This window comes from Fundulus heteroclitus, chromosome 24 (genome assembly GCF_011125445.2).
Source record: "Fundulus heteroclitus isolate FHET01 chromosome 24, MU-UCD_Fhet_4.1, whole genome shotgun sequence".
Lineage (NCBI taxonomy): Eukaryota > Metazoa > Chordata > Actinopteri > Cyprinodontiformes > Fundulidae > Fundulus > Fundulus heteroclitus.
Window position 1 is genome coordinate 10,974,415 of NC_046384.1, and position 27,472 is coordinate 11,001,886.

A 27,472-nucleotide genomic window follows, 5' to 3' on the forward strand; every position below is an offset into this window, starting at 1 on the left:
AAGACAAAATGCTTCAAATTAGTAAAAACTTTTTACCCTATTTTAGTAATTTCTCATGACATTTCTAAAATGCCTCTTATTTTGTCTTTTTTATTCTCTATGCTTGATCATTGTGCATTCACAGAGGTGGGTAGTAACTAGTTACATTTACTCAGTTACATTTACTTGAGTAACTTTTTGAGAAACATACCTTTAGGAGTAGCTTTACTGCACTATACTTTTTACTTTTACTTGAGTCATATTATGTATAGTGGTGCGCCGATGCCATTTTTTGGCCCTGATACCGATACCCGATACATGGCTGTGCAGTATTGGCGGATACCGATACCATCTGTTTGAAATTGATGTGTGTGTTTATATATGAAGAACTGCATACTACTTAGGGTAGTAGAACTTTTTATTGCCTACCTGGAATGGGTGACAATAGTTGAATAAACCTTTGGCTCTCAAATGCCAAAATAGTGCAACTTTCATGAACTTATATAACATGTATAATACTAGTCGAGAGAGAGAAGGCTGCGTTCAAGTGACATACAAACATCAAAATGGTATCAGTGCCCTATTTGTTGGTACTTGCCGATACCAATACCACAATTTTAGTGCTGGATCGGGGCTCCGTCCGATACTGGTATCGGTATCGCAGCAACACTAATTATGACTCAAGTATAACTACTCTTACATGAACAAAATGTCTGGCTACTCCAACCACTGACTAACTTCATGAATAACGAACAAACTTGTTTTTAGAAAAATGCACAATACACAAAATAACTAGACTATGTTAAAGTGAGACTTCTTATTTGTACACAAACGTTATTTTAACTCTATTTTCAATCTGCTGAGCTCATTGAGCCAATTAGAGATCAAACGAACATACAGTAAATAGTAGATAACGTCACTGAAAGTACTTTGCATTGTTCTAACACATTATATATTATATATTATATATATATATATATATATATATATATATATATATATATATATATATATATATACACATACTCACATTAACTGCTGTAAGTATTCCTTTCAAGTGTTATGTTAAAAAAAAAGATTTAGAAAAGTGTTTCTTTTGTCTTTAGTGTTTTTAGTATATCTTTTGTCTTTAAATTACCAGATTTTGCACATAACTTTGTATTTTCGTCTGTCTGATTGCAGAATTTTTAAATATTAAATCATCAACTATTATGAATATTTACTCAGTACTTGAGTAGCCTTCTTACTGAATAATTTTTTTACTCTTGCTTGAGTAATTTCTTAGCTGACAACCTTTTACTTGAGTAAAAATATGCAGCGCAACTCTTACTTGAATACAATGTTTGGCTAATCTAACCACCTCTGTGCATTCAACATTTTAACTTCCTTAAATTGGCTGTACAGTAGATTTTGTTGCGCTCCATGAAGGCATCAGTTACTTCTTATTATGTAATAGACTTCTCCAAAAAATAATGCAGAGATGGGCACAATACCGTTGTCCCTCCACACCTCCAAGATCATTTTTAAGTACTTTGTAGATCTGTCTTAAACTTCAAGTATCCATGGGCGCCCCCTGCTGGCTTAGATGCACTAAGTCCAGTTGAGTTTTGCCTTTGGCTGGCTCTGTCTTCATTATACGTATGCAAAAGCAGGCCAGCACCCTGTTGAATATATTAATATAATTAGGCATTAACACAAATTGTTATGAAATAAACTGTACACCAAAAGATAAATACATTAAAAAGTCAAGACAATGTGTTAAATACGAGATTAATTGTTAGAAAGAATCTGAGCAGAATGGTCCTGACCATTGAGGCAGACTTGCTTTAAAAAAAATGGACTTCCTTTTTAAATTAATTACTATTGTCCAAATTAAAGATTGCAGTTAGTCAATATGTAGGTTTTCTATCAACTTGTAGATCAAGGAACCCCTTTGGTAACCAAATCTAAATGAATTTTAAGTGGATTTACATCCTAACCAATAGCAAGAACACGTGAACAAACTTAAAATACAAACCAAAAGTGCAGTTATCCCTCTGCATTTTGCTTGTGAAAAAATGAGGTTGATTTGATAATATTTCAAAACCTTTTCCACCTTTAATGAGACAAATTTCCTTTGAAACTAAACTCAAAGAAAATCAGTTTGATGCAAAACTAAAATGGAAGGTTCTGATGTAAAGTAAAAGGTTGCAGCAACTTGGATAAAACCTTGCACATCATTAAACTAATACTTTGTTTAACACCTTTATATAAATATAGATTTTTGGCAACTTTGTATAATTTTATTTGCATCTTTTAGCAACATTTAGCTAAAATCCTAAATAACAAATAAGTCTCAATTATCCAAACTTTTCAGTCAGGGTAAAGATACAAAAAATTCCACTTCAGCATCGTAAATTACATGATGTGCTACAGCCACACACCAATAAATAGAGAAAATATAGGACTTTACAAAATTGTGACATCAGAATAACGGAGCGATTTTGAAGGATAGGTAGGAATTTCTGACAGGTTCTGGTTGTGTTCTGTTTGACAACAATCTTTAACCTCTATAAGTCCAGACTCATGAGAAAGGTTACAAGAACATTTCATATACAGGCACTGTTGGTTTTTGATAAGAGCCAATTGGGTGGTTGCCCAGGGCGTCATCATAAGGGTCAACATGGAAAAATATGCACTATTTGAGGCAAGATTTGGAAGTAAATCTTCCAGATTGAACAAAAGGTTTATCCAGGGTTGCAGGGAGGGTAATGTTGTTGCTCTGGTTTGTATGTATTGACACAATTAAGCATTGTGTGGTATAGCTTGAAGGGTAGCCCAGACCAGTAAAAGCATGTCGTTGGACTGTCCGTCAAGCTAATAACAGCTAGCGTTAGCTTATATTGTCCTGGAAGTTTACAATTTCACTGACGGAGACGTGTCTGTGCGCTGCTGCCAGAAGAAGTGCGACAATTTGGGCAGATGTGAATGGCTCAGTGGAGGAAACCCTGCTAAAGGGAGCCCCAGATGTCAGCTTGTTAGATATTACATGAAGCTACAGGTTACTGGATCGCTTGAAAGCAATTATTGGGAAAATAGCAGAGGAATCATACAGACACTATGTACGTCATAGATGTGGCATACGTGGATATGGATAAAGGGGACAGTGAGTCATCTCAAGGCAGCATGCTCACAGTCTCGTGTTAATACACAATCTAACGTAACAGCCTGTCATGCTGAAATGCGTTGGCGGGAACCCTGACACCATACACAATACGAAACATGAATGTAGCAGCATCGTGCAGTGGGGTTACGTTTTAGGAACCCCAGTTAAGTTGGGTGATAAAAAAATAAAGGTTTGGCGTACGGAGGGGTAATGCCATATTATGACATGACAGACTCCAGCTCCCAGCATGCAACACGGTCACCCTGACGACTAGCTCACTGAGTCTTATGTTATTCCATGAAACTGACATAAAAGGTAAAAACAGACAACGTTCTCCCTTCTTCACTGGCACGAAGCCAACTGGGAAGACATACAGCTGTTTCTCCTGTTGGGTTTTCCCCCAAGTGGCATGTGATTCGATTTCTCGCTGGACCGAGAGTTTCTGAATCAAACTTCTCCCTGTATTCCTAAACAGGAGGTCGCGACTTTTAAACTAATTGAATTCATTTTTGATCCTACTGGAAGCCGCTATCTTTCAGCGACTGTCAGACTCCGCTCGCTCGTTTTGGCCAAACAAAGCGTTGGAGAGACCCATAGACTGTGTGGTTTTTCCTTTGTTCCTGGCTGCCCCCTCCTGGATCCGAGCTGCCCTCCCGCGCTGTTGGAGCCACGGACCTACAGACGAATTGAGATATCCTCACTGAGGCGACACCAAGTAACAAAAGGATTTTCCCTTTATTTCTCTTTCCCACCCATAAGGTGATATATTTTGTGCCTGGGCAGAACCTATTAGGAAATAGTTTTAATGCTTAATTACTCCAAAGTAAGTTTGATTAACTGTGCTGGAAATTTCTGATGTGTGTGCATGCATTTCATTTTGGCTGTGATGTTTCTCCTCCTTTTCTTCATCTTTCCTTCTTTTGGTCCGTGTTCGGTTTCCTGCATTTTCCTTTAAAGCGCCTTTGTTCTGAAGCGAGACCGCCTTCTGATCAGAAGTCCGCCCAAACTAGTCAGGTGCGTTAGATACGTCATTAGGGCCGCCCCCTCACCTGCCACGCAAGGCCGTAGGTCATATGTCGTCATAGTCGCCATCTTGGGGCGGGACGGTGTAGTTCTAAGCGGTTAAGCTTAGCTTGTTGTGGAGTACAGAAGCGTTCACCATCTGGCTTCAGGTCTGTTTTCGGTACCCCAGTGGTGCTATCTCAAAGCTATTTTGTCTTTCAGTGCTGCTATGTCAAAGTGCCGACTTCTTGAATGTAATGTCAATCAGTCTTAAACAACTGTGAATTGATTTAAGCAGTACCATCTCCCATTTAATCCAATTTTGACTTGTTTTATTTTCATTTAATTTCTTTTGCATGTTCTTTGAGTAGCGAGTAGTGTTTCCTAGTGTTTTATTAAGTAGAATAATTGCTGTAACAGGGAATTTTTTAGCTTAATAAAAAATAACTTGTGAAATAGTAATTGTTTGTGGTTATTTTGGTCCAGAAGTTGGTTGGTCTCTAAGAGCAAAAGAAGTATCTCTTTTGAGTTAACAACTGAATAACTGAGACATTTTCATTGGTTTGTGATAAAGAAGTAAGGGTTAAAACTCCAATTGCAAATATAATTTGAGTTATCAACGTTTGCTGGATAAGCCTAATCACTCAACAACCGGTCAGATCACACTGTCCCAGCATGAATAAAGTTCATAACAGATAATTAATAAGTGCATTTTTAGTGTTAATCATTACGGGGTTATAGCCTTTGGATCACAAACATTTGAATTATATTTGTTATAGCTACCATTTGAGTTTGAATGATCTATTATTAAATTATAATAGCAAATTATAATTATAAATAAGATTCATAATCAAACAGGTTTCTGGCATAACAGAGGTTTGGGTGGCACACTAGAAGTCAAATATTAACACAGAACAGACCCATCCCTGCTGCTGGATTTTTAAGTGTGGTTGGTCCGCTTTTTCCATCCAGCAAAAGCCTCGTGACATTTTAGTTTTGTACATAAATGTCCAAATTTTCATCAAATGTGTCTTTCGCTCTTGTTTTGTTGTCTGACTCTTCCATTTGAATCTGTATGTTTTAGTGGCATTCCCGTCTGCGACTCTAAACTGCACGAGCCGCTACTTTGATTGACTGATGTGATGAATTCATCTGATTGGATGAAGAGCGTTACCCAAAAGCGCTGATTGGCCACAGGCACAGAGAGCTGTGCCCTGAGGAGAACATTTAAGTAATCAATTGGAGACCAGCATGAAGTCACATGTAGGCCAAAAGGTTAGAGAGCCACATACTCACTCATCTGTGTGCAACCTTTGCACATAAATATAAATGTAGAATCATATATACACACAGACACAAAAAAAATAATAAGTTTGAATAAACCCATATCTGAAAGTAAACATGCAAATCAGTAAGGTAGTGATAGACGATAAAGAAAGTCCAATGTACATCTCTGACCGAGAAACTGAAACCGTCCTTTATTCTCCTAAATCATGTGATTCTACTGACTCACACTGCTGTTATGTTTTACAGATAACTGTATTGCTCAGGATGGATAATAAAAGTTGGTACAGTAACTACTGACAGCTCATGTGACTGACTTATGAATTTAAAATTAACAGAGATGAACAATGTAGCACATTCAGACACATGACATATTTGCTTGTTATTTATAATGATTCTAGGTATAAATGATACAATTATGACCAGAAAAATCCAGTATGAGAGTTTTTGTCTTTGCTTAATTTATTCAGACAAGCCGATAATTTTCTGTCAGCACAATGTTAACGTCCCCCATCCTTTTCCTCAGTAACACCTTTAAAATATTTTCACAATAGCCTAAATAATAAATCTGAAGTAGGATGGTTGTATACATAAATTGTTTTAATTTATTCTTACATTTTATTAGACCTCAAAATATAATACATATAAATGCATTGAGTTAATGAGATGACCCTGATCACATCTGAAGTATTTTCTCACACAACATTCATTATTTTCATTAAAAATAGGTTGTGCTCCAGATGACAGAGCAAAAACTTTGATTTCATTGCTGTAGACAGGAGTAACTCTAAAGCTGAGTGAACTGTATAAAATATACATTTAAAACCAGATATTTACATACACTAATAAAAGACAATTTTCTTTCTCTCATTGTCCGACATTAAATCTGACTAAATGTTTCATTTTAAGGTCAGTTGGGATCACCAAATAATTTCTAATTGCTAAAGGCCAGAATATTGATAGTTTACAAACATTTACTTTCCCAGATCCTTAGTTCCTCCATATTTTTACCTTTATTGGATCAAACCTTTTCAGTTTGCATACACAAACCTCTGTTTGCTGGATTAGTGGTCCGGTTCTTCTAATAGAACTGGTGAAACAGAGTCTGGTTTGTGGCCTGCCTTCCTAACACTGTTTAAGCTCTACCTACACATTTTTATATTGACTGAGATCAGAGCTTTGTGATGGCAGCTACAGAGCAGCGACTTTCAGACGTTGCTTTGGTATTTCAACATGTTTTTTTTTCCCTCACAATGGCATCTGTTTTACAAAATGCTATGTCACACTAGGATGCATCGCATTTGAGGTGTTGGCATAAAATGCGTCTTCGCGTGTGCCTCCATTTAACTAAGAGGGTGAATTGACCTTTACAAAGCCATGTTCTGTGAAAGCACAGTGAACTTAGTTTTGTATTTTGAATTTGAAGAACACACTAAAACACTTTTGGCAAATAGAAACAATTGTTAGAGTCCAAACTGACCTGAACCAGGATAACTTTGTTGTCCGACAGTGGGTAAGGATAAAAAATTTGCATCAAAATATTTAGTTCCATCTGTAAATGTGTCCATTCAAGTGGAGATATTTGCATATCGTCAGAATTAATTATTTGTTGTGCAGGAGAGTTGTTGAATAAAGTCCATTTTCCTTCTGAATGTAGGTGCTGTACGGCTCAATGTCAACCAAGTCCTGCAGAAAAACACATGCAGAAAAATAAGTTGTACAATATGCACGTATGAATAGAAGGTATGCATTAATTTTTTATGTCTAATACCTCATTTGGATGATAGTGGCTTGATTGTGGCTGCTCTCTGTTAGGAAATTAAATACAGAGATGCAAATGGTTATTACCATGTGTTTTTAAGACAGGAAATGCAAGTACAGCCTGTTATCTTCCATATACCACACTTAGAGTGAATCTGTGGCAGTTCAACGGTGTGTTTAGTTAGTTTACTTACAGAAAGCTGAACGTTAAATAATGTTAATGATCAAAATCAGTGCACGTAAAACAAATATGGATAGTGTATTTGTTTCTCACCGGCAGTAATGTTTTCGGTGAATATATCCCAGAATAACCAAAAGTAAGATGAGTAGGAGAACAGAAGCCGTCAAAGCAGAAGGAAGGGCCACTCCCGCAGAATGGCTCCAAACTTCATCTGCTGGATTATCATCAGAAAATGATCCTTTCAGGGAGAAGAAATATTGCTTGAGATGATGTAGTTAATGTAAGCTTGATTCAGCCGATAATAAAACGTTCTCACCATTAACTGTGATGTTGAGATGGAGAATATTCATTCCTTCAGCTTTTGAACACTCACAGGAGTAGCTCCCACTATCTGCTGGTGTTAAACTGGTCAGGTGCAGAAACACAGTTTGGTTCCTTGTTGTAAGAGTGAACCTGGAGTCACACTCATTAATAAAGTCGCCTTCATCCTTATACAGCAGTCTGCATTCCTCTGTGCTGTTCCTGTCCGTTCTGATCTTGCACACTATCAGCACGATGCTATTTGATGTTTCGTTGGTGCAGATTTTAATTAAATATGGTTCTTTCCCGGTTGTTTTCACATGAGACACTGCAAGTAGTAAAATATAATCAAAATGAAAGGGTGTGATTTTCATTTTACCGATAATTAAAAAAGTAATTCAGGTCTAATTGCATGTAACCAAGAGAAACTGAAAGTTTGCAGGAAAACAACTCAAAATGCAACTTGAAGAAAATCTCTCTACGTTACCTTCGCTGTCCAAAAAGGAAATAAAACACGGTAGAAGCAGTAAAAGGCTGATTCTCAGAGCATCCATCTGAGCATCTGCTGCTACACTGGGAGGGTTCAGTTTGCTGAACTGCACAGAGATCGCCTAAACTATCCTCTGAACTACCTGGGCTACACAGACCACAGACTTCTATCTCTCAAAGTGGGACAAGAGGATGTGACATTTTCTAAAAAGGAAACGTGTCTACATGACGATTGTCTTTGAAACAACAGAATGTACAAACTGGAGGTATCGCAGCATTTATTAATTACGTCCTGTTACGTCAAAGATTTGCTTAAAAATAGAACAATCAACTACTATTTCTATCAACCTTTAACAAATACTTTTTTTCTGAACTGCTGCTTGTTAGATCAGACAGTATCAGAGATGAAGGTACTGCAGAATGTCAAAATGTTAGACAGGACTTCCTGCCTTTTTTTCTGTATCATTGGTGGGTTGGTAAGACTAGATTTAAATGTCAAGTTTGCTTTGTGGTCTTCATATATTTAGAAGCTTGAAAGCAAGCTGTAAAGAGAAGAAAGCGGCATGTTGTTGGTTGATGTAGGTTATGCCCCATTCTCACAACGTGACAAAGCAACAAATATCCATTAGATGCTGCAAAAAAGTTTCTTTAGAGATGCATGGATACAAATACATATCTGACAATATATTAGACTCACTGATAAATATACATAGAGCCCTGAACAGTAGAATAACCTTACACTGAAATCTTTGGTGCAGTACATTAATAATTTATTTTCTATTCTCCATATTTAATGTTAAAAAGGGATAGCTACAAATGCATGAATTTTTCCTCATATCGAATTAAAATTAAACATGACAAATGACAATAAGTACTTTTAAGTGGAAGCAGAAAAAGAGGAGATGCAAAAAAAATCCACCAAGGAAGTCTGATGGAACTGCTTGAAAGAAGATACATGTTTTATCAACTGGAAAACAAAAATTTAACATTTGTATTGCAGTGTTTTTTCTTGAAAGTATAAAATAGATGGCAGTAGGTGGAAAATTTAACAAAACCTCTTTAAAATGGCATAGAAAAGGAAGACGTTGCCTTGTATTAAAACAGTGCGATTGGATGAAAAGATCTCCCATGAAGACGTCTGCAGATGTCTGAATGCGGTTTAAAGTGGGTACGCAGAATCTGCTGATGGTCTAACAGAGCCAGACTTTCACCTTGTTTTCAGAGTGTTTTCCAAGGTTAAACAAAGTCAAGCAACCTCAAAATCTTTTTACAACCCAATATTATTTTATGATCATAAAGCAAATAATTAACCCTAACAACTGTAATAAAACCTTTAAAAATATATAATGAGCTGTAATAAATGTATAGATTTCATAACTACTTTTATCCATCTGAGTTTCAGCTTGATGGAAGAAGGACAAGTTACAGGTGTCCTTCCAGACATTGAACGGTTGCTGGCGTTCCTACCAGAAAAATTGTAAAACTGCATTAAATAGACATTTTAAGACAATATAGCAGCTAAATGTAACAATCCCAGGATTCGTTTTAAAACTCTTAACTCTGTTCCTGATGGCAGTTTGACAAATGGTTATGTACCAGCCAGTTTTAAACATGCAGTGGTGGCACCATTTATTAAAAAGCCTGCCCTGGACTCCACATAAATGATACATTTTAGAACCATCTCACAACTCCCTTTTATGTCAGAAATCCTGAGGAGATTTGTTTCTAATTAATTGGTTTTATACTTGAATGAACATAACCCTTTTGAACAATTCCAATCTGGTTTCAATGTGTATTTATAATCACATGGTTTGTAGAAGGGTGACTGAGCGGGTATCCCACGGGAAGGCAGCGGCGGAACGAGCTTGAGCGATCTGCGGATGAGAGGCAGAGGATTAGACAGCGTTTAGAGGACGACGGCACGGGAGTGGAGATAAGAGCTTACCGCCGGGCACTGAGACCTATCCGGGGGGAGCGGAGTGGAGAGACGGACTCAGCGGGAGACTTCCTGGGATGGCAGCAGGTGACCGAGCGGCCGTGGGGTGGGCAGGTGGAGTCCGTGAGGGGCCCGAGCAGCAGCGGCGAGGGAGGTGGTCCGGAGACAGCTGGAGGAACCAGGGTGATCTGGTGGGAGTCCTCAGCCCGGCTTGGTAACACAAGGTAGCTGTGTTACCAAGGCTTGGTAACACAAGAGCCAGAAGACTTAACATGGGACGTCAGAACCAGACAAAGCGCTGTGAGAGGGATCCAGAGTGTGAGACAACCTGGGAGACACAGGGAACAAGGGTTACGTTTGAGAACGTGAGACTGTTGAGAGACAGTGGCCAACTGAGGTGTACCACTCAAGGTTAACACTCGGCGTCCTCCAGCTGTCTGAGTGCTGTCTTTATAGTGCAGCCGCACGCTGCTGAACGAGCCGCAGGTCTGCGCGCCACGCCCATCTGCCAACTGCAGTCACCTACGGAGAGAGTAGAGGAGGCAGAGCGGGCAGGAAACTGCACAGTACTACCTGCTGAGTCCTGACAGTGTTATCTAAATGCTGATGGATCTAACAGCCGATTTTGATACAGTAGACAATCAGATCATTTTACCTTGCTTGGAGGACTTGATGGACATCCATGGTGTTGCTCTAGAGTGGTTTAAATCTTATTTTACGGGGCAAAGTTTTTGTCTTTGGTTAAGTTCCATCGAGTCATCTATAGCACCCCTTACATGTAGAGTTCCTCAAGACTCAATTCTCGGCCCTTTACCGTTTTCGCTCTGTTTACTTCCCCCTGGCTTAATTATCCGTAAATATACTGGCACCTATCATTTCTATGTTGATGACAGCCAAAATTATATGCAACTGAAACCGGGGAATCAGTTCTCCATAATGCACTTTCTGGATTGTATTGCTGAAATAAATGCATGGATGACGTGGCATCTTTTGAATTTTATAAAAATCAAACAACAACAAAAAAAGAGGTATTGTTGTGTAAGCCCAGTGATGTTTCTAAAGTCCATGCTGGTCTGGGTCCTGTTAAAGATTGGGTTTACCGGCCTGCTGCTACATGTCTATTGAAAACCCATCTTACCCCGGTTCCAGATTTGGCTGCAAGTGAGAAAACATTAATCAAGAGGTAGAACAGTTTAATATGCATATGTAATTCATAGAAATAACCTAACAGATCTGTTTAACCTATGTTGTTTAAAAACAGAATGTCTTTATCAGGACACATCTGTGCTTACCAGAGAGGCCCGTGTAATAAACCTGTCTCCCTAGGAAGTCCTAAGCGGATAGTAGTTTGTAAATTTATGGCATGCATCTGTTAACCAGAGAGACAACTCACAGAAACCTAAATATGAGTGTAGCATGTAAAAATATTCCCACCCCAGTGGATTTTCTGCTCATAGAAGATATGGTAAAATACACCTGCTGCTGTTTAATTATGAGCAATACGGTCCTGAACATAATAGAATTAAAACTCATGTTTAAAAGGAACATTAAATAGCAAAACATTTAATAGATATTAGTATATTTTTCAAAACCGCAAACCTGTGCACTGGGATACGCTCAACTGGCTGCCTTAAGAAATTATTAACCAGCTCCGATCCATCTGCCAAGGGACTCAAAAATGTGGAGAAAAAGGAAAAATATGAGAACACAGGCCATCCAGATCACATCCCATTACATTTTTTCAGTAGTATATGGCTAGAAATAACTGTCTGTGTTTTACCTTAAACATGTTTGATACCAGTCTGTGGCTCCTGAGATGGACTCGGACTGACATGCAACAGATCAGGCAAACATGAGATTGGAGTTAGAACTTCATATTCAAGGCTTTCATGTGTGAAACTCCACATTTCTTCCCCAGTGTTGCAGTAGCAGATCGCTGTAATGTCGCTGCGAGCACCTCAGTGACAAAGTCCCCTTTTCACAACTCAGATGCTGATGAATCAAGTGTCTCCAATATGTGCAGAAAGTTCATACAGTCACTTCCCTTAACAGCTTGGGATCTGCGCTGTTCATGAGCGTTGGCCACTTTTCCAGGGTGCGGAAACATTGTTCATGGAAGCGTTATCCCCCTGCTGGGGTACTGACCTTCTGGATGTGAGGTCGTATTGGGACTTCATGCCAGGATTCGGTGACTCGATGCCAGGCTGACTTGCTGATGCGAAACAGTCACATGCCCAGGGCCAATGTCAGCAGCTGTAGGTGTTTGAAAAGTTCTGACATGTCCACCTTGTTTTTTCGGTCCTCTGCTCCTTTCCCCATGTCTGCACTGATCGCTACACTGCCATCCGCGTTCATGCTGCAGAATCCACAGACCTATAATGAACTAAAGGACAAACAAAACAGGAGGAAGTAGCCCCCCTCCTTTAATTAAATTAGAGACATTGCTTGGTGCAATCTGCCGCTTACTGTTACTCCCATCCTATGTTGTTTTCCAGTAACTGTAATTTTACTAACTTTTAGTAATTAACAAACTCAAGCGTTGTGTTTCTCCCCACCTCTTGAGTCACAGGCAAATGGTGTATCAAATATTGTTCCAGCGAGCGTATCAGGATTTAAGTTCATCAGCTGAGACACTGAAGAGGACACACTGTCTAACATTATTTCTCCAAATAATCCACCCATAATGGACAGAGTTGTTTTAGGATCCACACCTGTGTGTTTTATCCATCCTACTGATTTTTTCCAGTAGATGTTGTGAGTCCCAGTCAAACTTAGGAAACTCTGCTAAAGTGTCTAAAGAAAATGCTGTATAACTACATCTATCAAGGAAGAAAGTATAAAAACACTAAAGTTACATTTTAAAATGGCTCTAAAATCAGTTTTGTGCCTTTGTTTAGAAAAATTTTAAGTCAAATTCTGCCAGCCACGATTGATCACCAGCAACTGATGTTGAAATGTATATTCACCAGAAGTTGCACATTACCAAATGAACAAAGAAAAAAGATTCCTCGGCCCCTAAATTACTTTGTAACAAGGGCATCTGCATTTTGGTAGGACTTAGAAAATGTGGATACATATACTGAATAATTTGGGGACCGTCCTGTGATTATCCCGTAATATTTCCCGTTTCTACTAATTCCTGCCGTTCTGTAATATCAGTATCTAAAATAAAATGATGCAAGCCATTAACATTTGTCATAGATTCCTCAATTTTAGCTGCTTCATTTGAGGATGACTTCAAAACTGACTCATGACTAAATGCAGGGTTAACAAAATCTGTCAAACCAACCGCAATATCCTTTTGCTCACACTATTGAGGTACATTTTAATCTTAACTTTTAACTCTTTTTTTAGTTTTGCTTACTCGTGTTTTTCCCAGGCCTGCAAATGAGCAAAAGCTGATGGGGTTTACTACTCTCTATTAAACAGCTATATTGAAGTCTGACGGATTATATCTATTTATTTATCTATTATAACTAGGGCTATCAAACAATAAAAACCTTATAATCACTATTTAATCGTAAATTATATTTTATTTCTGAAAGTATATACATTCATTAAGCATTTTAAAATGCTAATTTGCAATAGATAACGTTAGTTAAAATTACACTCGTAGAGAAGGCATCTTCCCTTTTTTGTTTTTTTCCCAATTTATAATGCCTCAAACAGATGTTTAATGTCCTCCCAAATTTCCAACAACTTTTCCAAACTTCTAACCTCTTTCTAACTTTTAGGCTACAGTGTAAAATAAACATTTTCTCCAAAACTCACCAAGATGCAGCCGGCCGTGCGCTTCCCAATGCAACTCACCCAATCAGCTTGCAGCCAATTCCTCAAATCGCTTGTCTGCATTGAAACTTCACCTGCACTTCAACAAACATCATTAATGCATCAACCTTTTTTCCAATGATTTCCAAATTCCCCTTAGTTTTTTACCCATATTTTTACCCATCACTTTTTTTTTTTTTTTATAGTTTTCAGAATTAAACAACCAAGGCAGAAAAAAAAAATACCCATCACACTTTTTACTTAACCAAATGCACTCTGCTCCACAGCACTTCTCTTATCTTGGGGCCCACGCACGTGGGGAAATTGAAACCCTTATGAAGACACACACACACACACACACACACACACACACACACACACACAAGCAGAAATACACACAGAGACACCCACACTTTGCAGATCCGCAGGCCCCACCAATCTCTCCTTTCTCATATCATGGATCCCATTTTTACCGAAACAAAATTGTTAAACAGGACAGGACAAACATGACATTTAAGACAGCTTGCGCACACAGAAGGACCTCTACGCCCTGTCCGTTCGACGGAACACTTTGTTTAAAATTGCCTTGTCTAACTGCCGTGCTCAGAACCCAGTTCTGACGCTAGAGAACAATCCAATTGTCCCCCTGGGGCCCTCTTAAAATCTCTCATTCTTCTATAACAGCTTCACCATTTAGGATCTTAACTGTTCTTAGCCTCGACTTTTAGACGTTATGTATTCTCGGCCGTTCTCTATCGCTAAACTACTTTTGAGAGTCTCCTTTCTCAGGGAAAGTTTTCCATCCCAGCTCTAAATTCACCAGTACTCGTCAGTCTGGAGCGGAGGCAGCCAGCCCTCGAGACTCTTTTTTTGTCTATGTATTTTATCTGTTTTTTATTGTCTTATATTTTACAGCCTCAACATTCAAGTTTCTTGACTGTATGTTTTCTATTTTATCATTTCTCTTATTTTACGGTTTTCTGACGTAGACATACACATAAATCCCATTCAATCATTTCTCGGTTTCAACATATATTTCATTCAAACCTAGTTGTACTGTTCAGCCTCTGATATTTTGAGAACAGAGTATCTTAAACCACAGCACCACTTAATTTAGCCTACACATAGGGGCCGAGGAATCTTTTTTCTTTGTTCATTTGGTAATGTGCAACTTCTGGTGAATATACATTTCAACATCAGTTGCTGGTGAACATTTTGCCAATGGAGAAAAAATCTCCTTACCTTTTTTTTGGTCGACCTGTGGTGATGCAGAAAAGTCCTTTTTTCGTGTCCAATTTTCAAACATTTCCTCTGCTTACTGCCAAAATCCGGGTCACGGCACCATGTTAAAGATTGGGTTTTCCGGCCTGCTGCTACATGTCCATTGAAAACCCATTTTACCCCGGTTCCAGATTTTGCCGCAAGTGAGAACACATTAATCAAGAGGTAGAACAGTTTAATATGCATATTTAATTCATGGAAATTAAATATGGAGACAGAGTTTACATTACCAATCTAGATGATTTCACCGTGCGGTCGAGAAGTAAGTTTTGGACAAACATTTATCAACTTTAGAGCTCCTCCTGCAAGCTCAGGGGGAGGATGATTGACCCCCTCTCCTTCTGACAACCCCCTCCCCTGGGGCAATAAAACGCCCTGTTATTCTACCCAGCAACAGAGGGGAGACACCCCTTCTGCCTGACTAAGATATTTCTTTTAACAGTCCTTTATCAGATTATTTGACTCAGACAGTAACAAACCTGGGTGTGACACCGCACAATGATTTTAAACTTTATGCACAGATGAAATTTGTAATCAAGTCCACTTTTTATTATCTGAGACATTTGGCTAAAGTTAAACCTTTTCCTTCTTGGCATAATCTAGAGATATCAATTCATGCTTTTATTATGACTCGTTTAGATTAGTGTAATGGTCTTTATGTTGGGCTGAGCCAGTCTTTGATCAACTTCAGCTGGTTCAAAATGCTGCTGCACACATTTTTTCAATCATAAGGACCCCTTCTATTAAATATCTATATGCTCCCACTATCTGAGGTTATAGCAACAAACATAATTACTTACCATAACTACGCAGATGATACTCAGCTCTACATTACAATGTCACCAAGTGACTCTGAACCCATCCATGCACTGAACGGATGCTTAGGACAAATCAATATATGGATGGGCCAAAATTTTCTCCAGCTGAACAGAAACAAAACTGAAATTATTATCTTTGGACCTAAAGAGTCACCACACAGCTTCAGTTATTACAGCTACAAACTAGTGATCAGGCCCAAAATCTGGGTGTAGTGATGGGCTCAGACCTGAACCTTCACAAAGTCAGCCTTCTACTACCTGAAGAACATTTCCAGGATTAAAGGACTGATCTCCCAAGGGGATCTAGAGAAACTCTTCCATGTGTTTATCTTTAGTCGCATTGATTACTGCAAAGATGTCTTCATAGGTCCGCACAAAAAAAAAAAATCAGTCAGACAGTTTGATGTGCATTGATGTCTTCACCTGATATAATTGATTGTTTGTTACTGGTGTCACAACCAGTGACTGTTTCAATGTGTTTGATGTTTTTACGTTTTCATGATGTAACACACTTTGAACTGCCTTGCTGCTGAAATGTGCTATACAAGTAAACTTGACTTGACCGAACTGATACAAAGAAATGAGACTATATCACTCCTGTTTTGGCATCTCTAAATTGGCTTCCAGTTCGTTTCCAAATAAATGTTAAAGTTTTTTTTATTTGTTTCTAAGTGTTTGCAGGGTCTTGCCCCTCAGGATCTGTCTGACCTGATTTAAATGTATGCTCCCTCACGCTCACTCAGGCTGGCAGACCGGTTACTGCTGGTTGTCCCGAATCCAAAGAGGAAGACGAGAGGTGAGCGAACATTTTTAGTCACTGTGCCCAAATTGTGGAATAAGCTGCCTCTGCAAATCAGACAGGCTGACTAATTTCCTGTTTTTAAATCTTCTCTTAAAACACATTATTTCTCCATGGCTATTACCTCAGTTTGAGAAGTTGTTTTTTCTATTGTTATTAAAAAAGTTTATTTCTATTTTTATTAGCGTTATTATTTTGATGTTTTTATCAGCGTACAGCACTTTGATCAACGGTGTTGTTTTAAAGTGCTTTGTAAATAAAGTTGTATTGTATTGAAGTTGAAGACGCTCATCCCAAATACATGCCGAGAATAACATTGTCACATTCTTTGCTGGTGCAAGGCAGTGAGATTAAGATTTGGTGATTCTTTTGCTAGAAATGCCCAAAACCACGTTTCCCTTTTCCTTTGCTTTTTTTGTGGAGGACATTGTGTAAAGAGACCTGCTGCCGAGATTTCTGGAAAGATCCTAAACAATGATGTGAGTAAAAATGAAACAAACAATGTCTGTTACAGTTGCTGATGCCAAACCAACCTTCACCTACTTTCAGTACCAACTCTGATCTTAGGTCAGAGTGCAACAGGTCCATGCTACGCAGATATACACACTACCAGAAAACCTGTACATCTGTGTAATCCACCCTGTTATCTCAGAATCAAACGACAAGACGGACCGGAAGAAGCTGTCTTGGGAAAGTAACAAAAAGAGCTTAAAATTGGTAAAAGTACAACTTCACAGGAAGCAACATTTGCAGGAAGAAGCTGTATTGCAGCTGTTTGGTGCTCTCAATAGCCCTGGCTAAAGCAACGTTATCCATTTAATAGTTTATGATTACTTTTTAAGTCTTGTAATTCAGGTTACAATAATAATTCATGACCAGTAGTTATTGATTTTGTAATCATCAAGGGCAGAGTTTACGAGAATGCAAACTCGTTGATAGGCCAATCTTCGGCTATGTTGTGGCTCATACAAGTAGAGCCGCACAGCCTCATGTGTCCTGACAACAGAATTAACTTTCTCCTTATCACTACCTCTTAAAACTCCAGATTTTACAGGTTAACAGTTACTTTGTTGTTGGCTGAGTTTGTTTCAGTTATATGCTTATGGTGACCTGAGGAGATAGTTAGGTAGAGATCACTTGTCGGCTGTTGAAGACTTTTGTACATCTGTGTTATATTTGTCTTAAACAATAAAAACAGATACGATACAAACTATCTTAATGCAAAGTAAATAAATAAAATAAGTTAAGGGAATCTTCATCTTACCTCTATGAGGGGAGAAACATTTCAGTAACTGTTAAATCATTCAGTGCCTGTGATGAATTTTATTTCATTTTTGGCACATTTCCAACAGTTTCTTCTTGCATTTTCACAACTGAGAAGATCAATGTTCACATAAATATTATGACTGCTTTTGTGACATAATTTAGTCACTGCACCGAGGTGTCGTCATGTCTGTGTACAACACAGCCATCTTGTGGTAGATTTCTAGAGTACTTGCAGCACACACTAGGATTTATTTAACCATTCATTGTTCTGTTTTTAAAGCGGAAAGTCTGTTTATTGAACCAGAACGAGCGACTCGGAAACTTTCTCCAGGGATGGTTGATTTAGTGACAGGAAATGATTTGCTGCTGATTTAGGACACAGAAGGGAAGCTTTAGATTATGGTTTTTGTTAATGCATCAAGAGTGGCATTGCATGGGTTTCTTGGGGCCCCAAGCAAAACATTCCAAAGGGGCCTTTACATCAGGTTTCATCACATTAATCAAATCCAGCACTGACAAAAAAAAAAAAAAAAAAAATAAACTTTTAATTTTAATTACTACAAAGTGCACATCCGAATTTTTTAAATTCTGTCATTTAAAGGTATAGTGGATGATTTTTCTGGAAATGTAGCTAAGAAACGGTCATGTCAATTTTTGAATAATTGCCTATGTGCAACACTGACCTACCTGCTCTTCTGCTTCTTCAGTGGGATCGGGTAAAATAATCTTCCAAATACAATTTGCTTTGCAAAGGTCCAGAGGCAGACGGTTCAGGTTTCCAATCAGGCAGACAGAATCAGAACAAGGGACGGGCAGGCTCAGTGGCAAAGGCAGAAACAGGTCAGGCAACAGACAGGTAAAACAGGCTTGGCAATCAGGATGGCTGGAAAGTTCTCACCGAATGGTTTGAGACCATCTGACACTGGAAGCTGATCTGGACGGGGTTAGATGGAGGTGGAAGCAGGTGGGACCAGTGAGGGTTAATTGCAGGCAGGGTGGAGTTAGCAGGTGTGCTGAGCCTGACCATACAGTAACAGAGATGAAAGTACTCCTGGAGCTTAGAGGATGTGCTACTTTCAAATCCTACTAGTTCTCCAAAATTACCAAGTACAGTTTTAATGCTCACAACCATTGAAACAGTTTGAATGAAAATCAGTGTTTTATCAAATGAAAGAAAAATCTAGAAAATGTTATTGTAGGTCTTATGCAGATTTTAACAAAACCTTTTTTTAAACGGCATATAAAAGAAGATATTGTTATGTATCTAAACAACATGGTCTAACCAAGCCTGTCATAGTTAGAGTTCAGTCTTAGTGTTAGTTTTGGGTTCTGTTTTAGTTTTAGATTCTGTCATAGGTTTAGGTTCTGTTTTAGTTTGGGTATGTCTTGATTTGTTCTGAAACTGCTTTAGTTAGCCTGTTTTCACCAGCCAGTTATTCAGTCAGCTCAGTTCACATCTCAGTCACCATCCTATCTGTTTGCCTGTCACTCCCCTTTACCAGTCACCATCCAATCAGCTTCAGTTTACTTTCAGTCACCACCCTTCCTCTAATTAGCTCCACCTGTTCCTAATAATTAGTTTCCTACTCTGTTCATCTGGTCACTGCTCTATTTATACTTGCCTCCCTCCTCCGTTCTCTGCCAGATCATTCAAGCCTTTTGGTGAGTCTTATCCAGCGTTCTTTTCTGATTGCCTGTTGATGCCGACCCGATTGTCTCTAGTTATCTGAGCCAGCCCTATCCCTGTATCTGATTGTCCTGCCTGTTTCTGCTTGCTGACTTGTGTATCAGTCTTAGCCTGTTTCTGGATTTTTCTAGCTTGCCTGATCCCGTCTAGCCAGACTGCTTATCTGTCGACCAGTTTTCACCCACATTCTGTCTTTAATAAACCTTCTTTAATCATATCCACTTGTCTGGTTCGAATACTAGGTCCGTCTGTCCCCGTTCATGACAAAGCCAGACTTTCACCATTTTATCAATCTGCTCTAAGCTGCTCTCGTAATGGCTACACTATGCTCACTTTTTTATGATTACCTTTTAAGTCTTGGAATCCAGCTCATAATGACTTGGGACAATAATTGTTCACGGTCAGTTCTGAGAGCCCTTTGAGTTTCACAGACAACTTGTGGTCAGAAAGATCATTTTACAAATTAGCATCCATTAACTTGACCTGTTTCTGTAATCTGTTGATTGAAGAGCTTATAAAGCACAACATCCTCTGGCTGAAAGGCACTTTAAAATTACAAGAAAGTTTAGCAGAGGAATTTGCAGAATAAATAAAGGATTCAAGAGAAGGCCCAAGTTGCAAGAGACTGGTCTTATAATGGGGGTGGACCTTTGCAAGAGCAAAGCAAACAGCTTTGCAAAGATTTCACCCTTAAGAAAATGAAATATTTTTTTAAATACCATGGATAACAATGTTTTATTCTAATAACGTGACAGAGTCTGTCAACACAAACAAGTACATTTACCAATATTTACATAAAAGTATGGCATATTACTATTAAATACTGAATAACCAAAGAACTGAAACTGTCATGCAATTAATTTTGCTCAGCAAAATGTTGCAACTGAGAGTCGTGCAGTCCTTGTACGCCCAGAGCAAGAGTTGTGTCCGCATTCTCAGCACAAAGTTTGGCCTGTTCCCAGTGTGTGTTGGTTTCTGCCATGGCGGCCCCTTACCATTAGTCTTGTTTGCGGTGTTCCTGGACAGGATCTCAAGGTTGGTCATGTAGAGGAGGGTGTCCGGTTTGGGAACCTCAGGATCTCCTCTTTCCTTTTTGCAGATAATGTGGTTCTGCTGGCTTCTTTGAGCCATGACCTCCATTAAGCATTGGTGCGGTACGCCTTGTTGTGAAGTAGCCAAGATGAGAGTCAGCTCTTCTCTGTCTGATGCCATGGTCCTTGACCAGAAAAGGTGGACTCTCTTTGCCTCAAGCGGAGAAGTTTAAGTACCTTACCCCCAGATTCCACATCCTAACTGTACGTCTCCGCTCTGTTCCACGCCACTGCCGTGAGTCTGTGAAAAGCAACGGCTACTGTCTCCACGTTACTCCGTTTTGCTCTGCTCTGAATTCCTTGGAGCTAGAGGAGAGCGCATGTGAGAGTATTTCTCTCTGGCGAAGATGATAGTAAAGCCGCTGCTTCTCCGCATCAAAAGGAGCAAGTTGAGGTGGTTTGGACATATGATAAGGATTCTCCCTGGGCACCTTCCTTTGGGGGTTTCCTGGTACATTCTGCTGGGAGGAGAATGCCTTGGGGTCCCCTAGAATGAGCTGCAGGATGTTGCTGGGCAGAATGATGTCTGGGATTCTCTCCTGGACCTGTTGGCCCTGCGACCCAATCTCAGATAAGCGGAAGACAATGGATAGAAAGAATAGCAAGACAACTCAGCCTGTTTATAAAACTGTATTCAAAAGATGGGTTCTTTATTTAAATGTTTTCATAGATTTCATAATTCCTGTTAACTTGCAGATTTTCCAGGTTAACATAAACTTTGTTTATTTCAGTTTCATGTTTCTGGTGAACATTTTGGTAGAGATTGCTTGTCGGCTGCTGATAACTTTTGTGCAGTTCATGCGAGTCATCTTCATCCTAAACAATAAAAATAAGAAATAAAATAAAAACAATTTCAATGCAAAAAAAGAAACTAATTAAGGGAGTTTAATTTGCCCTCTATGCTGGAAGAAACATGGTGCTTGTGCCTCTCTCCCTTATTATTGCCGCCCTGGGCGACTGCCCACATAGCTCATATCAAAAACCAGCACTGGATGGATGGATGATGGAAAAAAACAAATGCATGTATTACTGGCTGGATGCTTCACGTTTTCAGCTCCAAATGAACTGTAAAACAGCTAAAAGTTGACTTCAATGACAGTTTATTTGCTGAATAGAAAATAATTCCTGTTATTTCTGTGTTTTCTAGTCCTATTTGTGGTATTTTGCAAAACAGTTACAATTGTGACCATCTAAAAATGGAAACTTATAAAGTAAGTATAATTACTCACTACAGTGGCAGCAGATCCATTTACAGATGATCCAGACGTTTCGGGTCCTAAACGGGCACTTAAAATACAAAGGGTACTAGATTAGTGCAAAAGTTTAATCATCTGGAGGTACGGTTTATTCAACTTCAAAGACAAACAGTAGAAAATCGAGCTAAGACCAAAAAGGGGCATTTAAAATCAGCATTCCTAGCTGTGTACTTTAATTCTAAGTAAAGGAGGACACTCTGGATGTTGCATTATTTTCTCACCGATCCGGATGTCTTCTGCAGATAAATCCCACAATTACTGAAACTATGATAATGAAGAGAACTGCAGCAGTCAAAGCAGAAGGAAGGATCACTCCTGCAGAATGGCTCCAAAATTCATCTGCTGGATTGTCATCTGGAAAAGACTCTTGTATGGAGAAACAAACATATTTTATTAGAATTGTTGTGAAATTTAGACAATAGGAAAATAACATTAACACTGAAGCCACAAGAATTGTGAAAAACTGCAGACTCCCTCTCTAGTGACTGCCACCTCAGCAGTGAATCCAGGCTCTCTCTGTTCATCTTTCTCTTTGTCTGTGGACATTGTGAAGATAAGCTCTACACTGGAGAGAAAAGGCCACTGGGGTCCGAATGGAGTTCAGGGACTCACCAACATGTGTAGGCCTGGCCAGCCTAAGTCTGTTTTCTGTGAAACTAACGTCATAATCAAAGCAGCTGTGCAGGAGAAAATCTGACCCGAGAGTCAAGCTGCTCCTCTGCCACGCAGAGATTCACTCACAGCGGCCTCTACAGCCTGAGAGCAGCCTACGGAAGATCCTGGGAGGCGCGGGATTCCCAAGGACTGAGAGCAGCCACTTCATCGCCCCCTGCCCCAAGAACCAGCTTCACCTAGGAGTAATTCAGTACAACAAGACGACCCAAAGTCGATCGAACAGACACAAAGGCAAAGGTTTGGCAGAGAAGTGAAAGGGAAGTCAGGATGGGATTACATAGTTCCTTAGTTTCTTTAATCTTCATTTTGGTTAGTAATTTAGTTAAATTTCACTGGCTTAGTAGAGAGGATTTGTTGATTGAAATATAGTGTCAATTCAGATAAACAACATTTTATAGTGATATTCTCTGGATATTCATTTATTTCTGTTAATAAATTCTTATACTTGAAGAAAAGTTGTATGCGTAATGGCACAACAGATTACATAGTTAATATAAGTTTGATTCAGCCAATAATAAAAATGTTCTCACCATTACCTGTGATGTTGACTGTGACACTAAGATGGAGAATATTCATTCCTTCAGCTTTTGAACAATCACAGGAGTAGTTCCCACTATCAGCTGGTGTTAAACTGGTCAGGTGCAGAAACACAGTTTGGTTCCTTGTTGTAAGAGTAAACCTGGAGTCACACTCATTAATAAATTCGCCTTCATCCTTATACAGCAGTCTGCACTCCTCTCCGCTGCTCCTCTCTGTTCTGATGTTGCACACTATCAGAACAATGATATTTGATGTTTCGTTGGTGCAGATTGAAGTGAAATATGGTTCTTTCCCGATTGTTTTCACAAGAGTCACTGCAAGCAGTAAAATGTAATCAGTGAGAAATGGTTTGATTCCGGTAATACTGTAAATTACAATTATGATGTATTTACACTGAACCAACAGAAATTGAAAGTTTGGAGCAAAACAAAGGCCTCAAAATGCAACTTAAAGCAAATGAGTCTCTCTACGTTACCTTCGCCATCCAAAAAGCAGGAAAAACACGGCAGAAGCAGTAGAAGGCTGATTCTCAGAGCATCCATCTGATCATCTGCTGCCCTGGGAGGGTTCGGTTTACTGAAATGCAGAGAGGTCACCTAAACTATCCTCTGAACATTCTGGGCTACACAGACCACAGATTTTTATCTCTCAAAGTGGGGCAAGAGGATGTGACGCTTTTCTAAAATGGAAACGTGTCTGACGTCATCACTTCACTCTGAAACAACAGAATATATAAACTCGAGGATTCTTAGCATCTCTGTTAATTAATGTTTACCCATCTTATTGGGTGAAAAGTGTGTTTCAATTTTTTATTGTGTGTTACATTAGCCTGCTAGGTCAGACGTTAACATAGATGAAGGTACTTCAGAACGTCGAGAGGTTAGACAGGACTTCCTGCCTTGTCTCTGCTAGATTAGTGGGTTAGTTAAGATGAAAGCCTACGTGTCCTGTTTGCTTTGTGGTTTCCACATATTTATAAGCTTGAATGCAAGCTATAAAGAGAAGAAAACATCATGATGCTGGTTAATATATATTATGTGCCTCACCACTCATAATTATGCCCCTTTCTCACAACCATGTTCACAATGTGACAAGCAAGATGCAACTAAAGTCCATCAGATACTGCAGAAGACTGAAGTCTCTGTAAAGATTCACAGATGCAAATACAGCTGCGTAACGTCATTCATAATTACTCATAAATGTACATAGAGTCCTTGACTCTGTATAGAGTGAACAGGAAAATAACCTCCTCCTGAAAATTTCCACATTTATTTTAAAAAGGGTATCTATAAATGCATATGTTTTTCTTTCAATCAGATTGAAATGATATTTGAGAAAAAAACAAGGGGTATGATCAAGTTGAGGTACAAACAGGCGGGATACACAAACAGGCATCAGTTCAGGAAATCTGGTGGAGAGAAGACAGATTTTCCAATTTGAGACAGTTTGACTGAAAGAAGATCTGCGTTTTATCAACTGAAAGCATACTTTTTTTATTTTATTTTACCGTGGTGGTTTTTCATTAAAGTATAAAAATGATGTAATAAAGTGCAAAATTTAGCAAAACCTTTTTAAAATGGGAGAGAGAGGAAGACATTGCCTTGTATCTAAAAAATGTGGTTAAAAAGCAAATGCTGAAAACATTTCTCGTCTGCTGATGTCTAAATGTGGTTTAAAGGGGGATGGGTCTGCTCATGGGCTAACCAAGCCAGACAATACTCTTGTTTTCAATCTGCCCTGACTAGCAGCTATGCTATACACCAAATTTATATTTATGAAGTCTTGTAATTCAGATCCTAACAACTAAGATCAATAATCATTCACAGCCAGTTCTGATTGATTTTTAATCATAAAAAGGTCAGAGTTGAGGAGCATGCGAACATGTGGCCAACTGCTCTGATGTTGTGGCTCATAAACGTAGGACTGCACACCCTCATGTGTTCCGACAACAGTGCTAACTTTCTCCTTATTGCTACCTGTTAAATCTCTCTATATATGTGGAGGATTTTAAATTACTGCTGCCATAACACTAATTCTTGGTTTCTTGATCACAAGAAGACATTTAGTTTATAGTTCAGCAAGACTCTGAATCACTTTCTGTGGCCAAGAGGAAAGAGCAAATTTCAACAATGGGTACACGTTGTAGGGTATCGTTTTTAAGAAGGGATAAAAAGGATGTCCACGAAGCCTCATAGTTTGACCTTCTAAAGACGTTTTCTTTACCATTCTCCATCAAATAAAGTAAATGTAGGGAACTAAGCACCCATTGGCTGTAACTGCTCTATTTAGGTAATAAATATGCAGGCAGAAACTGTTTAATGACACTCCAAATAAAAATATTACCATACCATACCATTGCAAAAATATATGTATATGTATATGCATATGCAGGAGCATATCAGTTTCCACTTCAGAGTACATAAACTGAAAACATCTTTTTATGGATCATTTTGGTTTATAAACTGTGTGAAGACAAGGCAAGCAGCATTCATTACATGATCAAATCACAAGAAAAATGTTAAAATAACAAAAATAAAGCAAGTAGAAGGCTAAAATATCAAAGAAATGAAAAGCAGTCTTGACCAAAATGGATAAACTGCTGTAATCTGTAACTTACATAGCAGGGATCTGAATTTACTGAATTTTCTTCATTAGTGTACTGAGAAAAGGCAGTTTAGACATTTGGACATTAACACGGCCTCATCAGTGCACAGCAAACCATATTCTACCCCCAATACCTCAGAAATTTTTTATTTTTTTCTCGTGGCCCCTTTAATAAATACCAAAATGTCGAAAGATACGTGTTAGGGATATTCCTGTCTGCGCCTTTGATTGACTGGTGCAACAAATTAATCTGATTGAATGAAGAATTGCACTGATTGGCCACAGGCACAGAGAGCTGTGCCCTTATGGCAATATATAAGTAATCAATTAGAGACCAGCATAAAGTCACATGGAAGCCATTTAAAAAAAATACTTATTTAGAATTACACACAACAAATTGCTTTAAATAAACCCAAAATGGAACGGGAATGCTTAAAGTTAAATGTCAGACACATTTTACGAGAGAATTAATGTGATACTTACTTTTTATTTTGTTATATATGTTTACTATTTTGACAGTTTTCCCTGCAATGTTGATGGGAGCAGTGAAAGCGCGCCCCCTAGTGACAAGGTACCACTTGTTACAAGGTAAATAAAAATCAATAACTGCTCCAAATATTCTCAGCTTTGACCTAAAAACATCAAGAGTCTGCTGGAAAACTGAAAATGGTGCAACATTTATTTTCAACCAAGCATGCATCAAACAAAGAAGTGCCCTCAGCAGAAGGAAAGGGAAGGTCTTGGAGTGGTCCAACCAGAGATCAGAACCATACCTGGAAGTAAACGTGCAAATTGGTAAGGGAGTGACAAATGATAAGGAAGCTCCAAATCAATAATTATCTTTGTATACATAATTTTATTTCTTTAATTTACTCTTAAATAAAAATATATGGATATAATAAAGTATATTCAAAATATACATATCAAAACCCCCTTATTCAAAATTTCTTCTCCGTATGATCCACTACAGTGGAAGTGACAGCTGGATACACCGCAGGTGTACGCCGAGGGCTGTGGGAGGCACAGTAGTGAACTCGGCCTACATACAGAGAGCGAGAGGTTAGTCCCAGCGACAGCAGAGCAGAAAACACGATGGGCTGAGAGGCTTACCGCAAGAGCATCTAGGATCCGCCCCAGGAGGAGGGTGTTGGAGGAGAGTGGACTCAGTCAGCAGCTCCCAGTGGTGGAGCGTCAGGATTTCGGTGGAGACGGTGGCCGTGAGGCAAGCAGGCAGGTTGATGGAGGGTGAGCAGGACCCGATCGGCTTGGCAGGTGAGAGCGGGCGGCCGGCTGTCAGCTGTAGCACCAGGAGGGAGTTCCTACGGTGAAACTTGGCTTGAGACTTCTCGGGATCGAGGGAGCACTTCGGAGCGGCATCCGAAGCTGTGGCAACCTGGAGCACAGGAAACAGATAAGCGTCGGGAAAGAGAGAGCTGTCATAAGACTGGCCAACTGAGGTGTACCACACTAGGTTAACACTCTGGCGTCGTTCAGCTGACAGCCTTCCACTTAAGTACTCCACCACCACGCTGTGGAACGAGGATCAACTGGGGGGCCACGCCCCTCTGCCAAACTGCAGCCACCTGTGAAGAGGAAAAAAGGCAGGGCCG

The 27,472-nt window shown here is 39.1% G+C and overlaps 1 protein-coding gene and 1 long non-coding RNA gene across 2 annotated transcripts; both read right to left on the reverse strand.

Moving 5' to 3' along the window:
- Positions 1-9,947: 9,947 nt before the first annotated feature.
- On the reverse strand, positions 9,948-11,358 carry LOC110367729. Its single transcript, XR_002427681.2, has 3 exons — positions 10,481-11,358; positions 10,087-10,405; positions 9,948-10,015 (listed from the first exon to the last, which is right to left on the reverse strand). It is a non-coding gene; the product is annotated as an uncharacterized LOC110367729 (long non-coding RNA).
- Positions 11,359-21,420: 10,062 nt separating this feature from the next.
- On the reverse strand, positions 21,421-24,213 carry LOC105922616. The gene is made up of 5 exons (XM_036128229.1): positions 23,734-24,213; positions 23,255-23,572; positions 22,265-22,409; positions 22,017-22,074; positions 21,421-21,603 (listed from the first exon to the last, which is right to left on the reverse strand). The coding sequence occupies exons 1-5, from the start codon at positions 23,798-23,800 to the stop codon at positions 21,442-21,444; spliced, it is 750 nt and encodes a 249-aa protein (XP_035984122.1). The 5' UTR covers positions 23,801-24,213; the 3' UTR covers positions 21,421-21,441.
- Between the last annotated feature and the right edge of the window lie 3,259 nt (positions 24,214-27,472).